The sequence below is a fragment of the Conger conger genome, chromosome 5 (genome assembly GCF_963514075.1).
Source record: "Conger conger chromosome 5, fConCon1.1, whole genome shotgun sequence".
Classification (NCBI taxonomy): Eukaryota; Metazoa; Chordata; class Actinopteri; order Anguilliformes; family Congridae; genus Conger; species Conger conger.
This window is the reverse complement of record NC_083764.1, coordinates 33,659,274-33,664,897: the sequence shown is the minus strand read 5'-3', so window position 1 is coordinate 33,664,897 and position 5,624 is coordinate 33,659,274. Positions and strand designations below refer to the sequence as shown.

Sequence of the window (5,624 nt, the reverse complement as noted above, 5' to 3'; positions counted from 1 at the left end):
ATCCTACAAGAAATTTGTGGACCCTCTCCAGTTGTAGCCCAAACAGTGAGTAATTTGCTTGCAACACCCCAATGCAGAGTCAAAATAGATATTTGTTTGTAATTAAATAATTCCATGTCAGACTTTATGTTCTGCAGGACTAGCCCTTTTGTAATTCTAAAAGTAACAGTCTGAACAACTAAGTGCATACGTTGATTATGGTCTTACTGTTGAAAAATAAATGTTAGAATTCTACTGAACCCAATATGAATCTCAAATGTCGTGGTGGGGGACATGCTGACATTTTTTTAAGTGTTCAAATACACCCCGAATAAAGGAGTCTCTGCCATTCATTCATGCTAATTTCACAATCATTTCATTCAAAATGTGGCGGCATACGGTATTGAATGTATAATAGGAAACTACAGTCTTTCGTTTTTACTCTGTGGACTAGTTCGGATCTAATTAGGGAATTTTCGCCATAAAAGTACGTTGTGAGTTTCCCTTGTTACCATTCAACGATCTATAAACTGCACGGAAATCCCCTAGGCCAAAACTCCTCCCACTAGTACATTTAACACCCCGCTCAGTTGCCACCGTATCACTCTATTACTCTGTGGGTAAGCGCTATGACCGACGAACTCAGAATGGATGTCCATCGAGTGTACAACTGCAACCAAATGGATTATGATATTAATCATCCCAAACTTGATAAGATGTTGCCCTGTAACGAAGACCGCTTCGACAGCGGAGTGGATTCCCTGAAAGACGAGGAATATAAAAGTATTGTGGAACATATGGAAAGTATGAATATGGCTGCCACGGAAAGGACAACAGGAAAGGACATCGACGACGAACCGTGGAAAAAAGAAGCTACCGAGGACGGAGACACGTAAGTTTCATTGTATCCTATTTTTCTGCAATAAATATCAGTTGTATCATACTCCTTGAAGTATCCAATACAGTTACGAAATAAATCAAGCAAGTTGGTAAGTTCACTTATTCTGGATATCATTGATACATGTATTATACATTTAACCGTCAGTTTGTTAAGGTAAAAGATGTGTCTGTCTGCGTTACATTTCCTAGTTACTTTTGCAAAAGCGTTTGGACATGTTAGATGGGCTATTATAGTATTAGCTACATAACTATAAATCATAAAAGTGTTCAGAAGACCCCATGGTGCAAGTATGAACTTGCATAATTTGTTTGCATGTCTTTTCATTATTAAAAGAGGTGAATGCACTTACTTCGTATCTGCAAAAAGTAAATGGATTTAAAAGGGGTTTTACGTAAACAGACGTTACAACAGAACGGAATGTACTCTGGCACAACACGAGCCTGGGCGGGCGCTGAGTATGCAGACGCTGGAAAGTACCTGGCGCGTTGCCAGGAGCCTGATTCTGATAACACATCAGACTTGCGAACCACAACTCGTGGAAATAACCTGAAAAAACCCAGTCTTGCGAAACGCCATCATTGCTCACGCTTTGTTCTTTTTTCTTCTTTTTTTACCAATACCCCCGCGATTATTGTAGAATAATTTTAATAATGTAGGATTTTACATGAACATTTGTTTTTCAGATTTTTATATTTTCATTTCTTTAACCTCTGCAGATTTCTCCATCTGGCCATTATCCATGAAGCCACTGAGGAGACGATTCAGATGATTCATCAGTCACACGGGGACCTATTTCTCAACATCCAGAACAATCAGAGACAGGTAATAAATGACATATTGCATTATTTGTTTAAAAATATAATGTTAACTTGTTCATTCATTCACTGGCAGTGGATGCATACAGCTAACCATGTCATTTTTGGTCATCCTACCAGACTGCCCTGCATTTGGCTGTCATCATGGAACAGCCCCAATTGGTGGAGAGGCTACTAAAGGCTGGCTGTGATCCTCGGCTGGTGGACGACTCAGGAAACACTGCACTCCACATCGCCTGCAAGAAGGGGTCTCTGTCTTGCTTTGGTGTGCTGACTCAAGTCTGCCCCATTCATTTGTCCTCTATCCTTGCAGCTCCAAATTACAGTGGTAAGTCCATGTCATCCTCACATCCACCCCAGCCATTCCCCTTTAAACCTGTCCTGTGGCCTGGAGTGAATGTTGCCTTTCTATAACCTGCTTTCCCTCACCCCTCTTGTTTCAGGTCACAACTGTCTTCACCTAGCCTGCATCTATGGTTTCCTCTCATTGGTGGAGAGCCTCCTTAGTCTTGGAGCAGACATCAATGCGCAGGTAAGTGTTGAATCGTTAGGATCAGACTGATTTTCCATTGTGAAGAGGGAAGGGTGTGGTGTTGTTTCGTTCTTCAGAGGGGTAAATGCCATTTGTGTTTTCTGCAGGAGCAATGCAATGGACGCACTGCCCTCCATCTGGCAGTGGACCTCCAGAACCCTGAGTTAGTCCGACTCCTGGTCACCAAGGGTGCCAACATCAACAGCCTGACCTATGGCGGGTACTCGCCGTACCACCTGACGTTCGGACGGCAAAATGTTGAGATCCAGCAGCAGCTGTATGCCCTGACTGCACAGGAGCTACGGGACCTGCCTGAGAGCGAGTCAGAAGATAGTGATTGGGAGGTTCAGTCCGAGGACGATCAGGTAAGCTGTGATCAAGTTATGGAGAATGGGCAACAGTTAGCGGTAGACTTGATTCTTGCACTGAGAGCTTTAACCCCCAACACAGACAAGGGTTACTTGTTGGATTTTCAGTAGCTTGATCTTACATCCCTTATATCATGATCTTTGTTTTCTTTCCCACAGATGTATGATGACATTCGGGTGGTAGGACACAAATAGGGTCGTCACATGACCCCATGCCCCCCAACTCCCTCTAGTAAGCACAGTGGTACAGAACAATGGAGGCTGCAGACAGGCCTAGTTATCAGTGCCTGGACAAAAGCGGCAAAGACAGGCACAGCTCAAGCTTAAGAAGAAAAAAAATGAAGATGAAAGCTTTGGAAGAATTATGAAAATGATGAAGAATGAAGCAAAAGATCCAGACAGTGTACAAGAAAGATGCAAAAAACTCCAAAGAAAATACATATTGTCAAAATACAAACTGGATATGATGTATATAGAGTATATATAGATTATATTTTTATACTTGTAAATATTTTTAAATTGTGTATGACACTAGTGTAAGTATTAATTTTGGTATTATGTAGAGGACTGAACACACCTAAATTAAAAACGTAAATCTTAATATTTGAATGTTCGTTTTCATTTTGTGGTTGCTTTCTTTGAAAACTTTATTGGTGGAAAAGTGGCGGAGAAGAATCCATGGTCAAAAGCCCAAAGAGGGTTTCATTTAAAAATATTTAGTCAGGTACAAAGTATTTACCCATGTACTTTCCCCTTATTTTTAATAACACAAAAAGGACTATAATGTGTCCTGAATCTCTCTGTCAGTTCCAGTCTGTAAATATATCAATATAATATATATAAATAAAGAAAATGAGTGTAATTCTCATTTTCTCCATTATGTGGAGACTAAACCTGATTTGGGGGAGCACATTTAATCCATGCAATTCTAGCCTGCTCTGCTCGACCTTAAGTAAAAACCAGTTCCTGCTCTCTCCCAGTATGATTACTGGGAATCCCCTATCATGTGCCGAGCCAGTATTTCCTGCAGGAGTGTAGGGGGAAGGGAGTTGACTTCCCAAATATCTGGGTGCAGCAGCAGCAGGAAATGGCAGCAGGGACCTTCGAAAAGCTGATTGTCAGAAAGTGAATCGTGTCTGTGGATTTCAGAAATACGCATTCTTGGGTGAGTAAAAAAACTGGTGTGAATGTAAAGGCATGTGTCTGCACTGAAATAACTGATTGCAGACCCACTCATCATTCCTGATTGCGTATCTTGACAATAAATAATTGATGGGGAAAAAATGTAAGTTTCATCTCCCCAGAAATCTCAGAGAAATAAATCAGATTCTAAATTTTTATTGAGATAATTTTCATTTTATAGCCTTCTTATTAACCCCTGAAGTCTCATTGGCCCAGGGCAGGGTTTTTTTGCATTCATTCCTTTTGTCAGGGTGTAATTTTCAATCACTATGGTAACAGGATATACTGTTTGAATGTGTTAACTCACGGATCTATCTGTATAGCCTATTTTGAGATGCCATTGCTTTGGCGACAACAGTTCCTTATTTTGTAACATGTGGGTAGTAAAACAAGTGTGGGGGGACCTCACCTTCTCTGCATTTTGGAAATCCACATACTACAAGAAATACAGTAATGTTTGCGTCCTGTCTGGCAAGCAGAGCAAATGCATAATTGTCTCTCATTCTAAAAATGTGCTAGCTCAGAGAAACTTTAATTTACTTTTCTTTACTTAGATGATAATTCCTCCAGAGAAATTCTGTTTCGTTGTTGTACACGTCTGCGAAAGTACTTGTGCATATAAATTCTATTATCTACATTTTGTATAGGCTCTCTCAAACATGAGGAGCCCAAGTACAACTGTCTCTGACCAGTATTTGTAACACAGTTGCTGAGAAAACCCCCATCCATGTGTAAGAAAATTCTGTATAAATTCAGCTCATCAAAGAACCGACTACGGACATGTTATTGAAGTGACGACTGAAAAGCATTTTAGCAAATTACATTACGTTTCCAACGGTGTATCATTTGTTACTTACTGTAGTCTGTTGCACAAAAACAGTTCGTGATTTTATGCCAAAAAAATATGTTTTTTGATGTTTTGCAACAAATTATATTAGATATATTGTGATATTTCAACACATCTCTTGTCTGATTTAATATTTATCCTGGTAGACAATGAAAACACAGTTGACAACTCAATAGAGGGCATTTTCAGTGATATGACCCCATTTTATATTGGTGAGCGTCTAAATACATTCTCAAAATATTTCATTATTATTCAGTATGCTTATAAATAAAGTTAGAGAACACATTTGGAGTGATGTTTGACCATTCCTCCATGTAGAACTTTCCAGCCTGCTTTTGAATAATAAATAGCAAGTGAAATTACGGAATCTCTTGATGGGGGTTGGGTAGTGTTGTATAGTTTAGTAAGCAAAATGCAGTATTTTAAGCTTCATATCATTTCCATGTGAACTTTTGGAGTCGGCGGCACGGATGGCGCAGTGGGTAGCACTGCCGCCTCACAGCAAGGAGGTCCTGGGTTCGAATCCCCGTCGGCCGGGGCCTCTCTGTGCGGAGTTTGCATGTTCTCCCCGTGTCTGCATGGGTTTCCTCCGGGTACTCTGGTTTCCTCCCGCAGTCCAAAGACATGCAGGTTAGGCTGATTGGAGAGTCTAAATTGCCCGTAGGTATGAGTGTGTGAGTGAATGGTGTGTGTGCCCTGCGATGGACTGGTGACCTGTCCAGGGTGTATTCCTGCCTTCCGCCCAATGTATGCTGGGATAGGCTCCAGCCCCCCTGCGACCCTGTTCAGGATAAGCGGGTTCAGATAAAGGATGGATGGATGGACTTTTGGAGTCTCCAAATGTCCTTTTCGAAAAAAACAATGCAGAATGCTCATTTTTGGTGATATTGTCCTCAATTTGAAAGGGCATTTGTCCAGTGTTGTGACTTGGCTCCACTGTGTTTCTAAGTGCAACAGTCACAGTTACAGTAATCTGTATTCAAGTCAAAAGTAGAAAAAA

At 40.8% G+C, this 5,624-nt stretch overlaps 1 protein-coding gene across 1 annotated transcript; it reads left to right on the top strand.

The window, feature by feature from the left end:
• Positions 1-568: 568 nt before the first annotated feature.
• Positions 569-3,196, top strand: LOC133128522 (NF-kappa-B inhibitor alpha-like). Its single transcript, XM_061242117.1, has 6 exons — positions 569-871; positions 1,597-1,702; positions 1,816-2,023; positions 2,139-2,227; positions 2,335-2,592; positions 2,755-3,196. The coding sequence occupies exons 1-6, from the start codon at positions 609-611 to the stop codon at positions 2,788-2,790; spliced, it is 960 nt and encodes a 319-aa protein (XP_061098101.1). The 5' UTR covers positions 569-608; the 3' UTR covers positions 2,791-3,196.
• The last annotated feature ends 2,428 nt before the right edge of the window (positions 3,197-5,624 follow it).

Bases quoted from the DNA above. Each gene is read 5' to 3' on its own strand.
- LOC133128522 (XM_061242117.1), top strand. From the start codon at position 609: ATGACCGACGAACTCAGAATGGATGTCCATCGAGTGTACAACTGCAAC. The intron at 872-1,596 runs GTAAGTTTCATT...TAACCTCTGCAG, and splicing joins GCTACCGAGGACGGAGACAC to ATTTCTCCATCTGGCCATTA. The intron at 2,593-2,754 runs GTAAGCTGTGAT...TCTTTCCCACAG, and splicing joins TTCAGTCCGAGGACGATCAG to ATGTATGATGACATTCGGGT.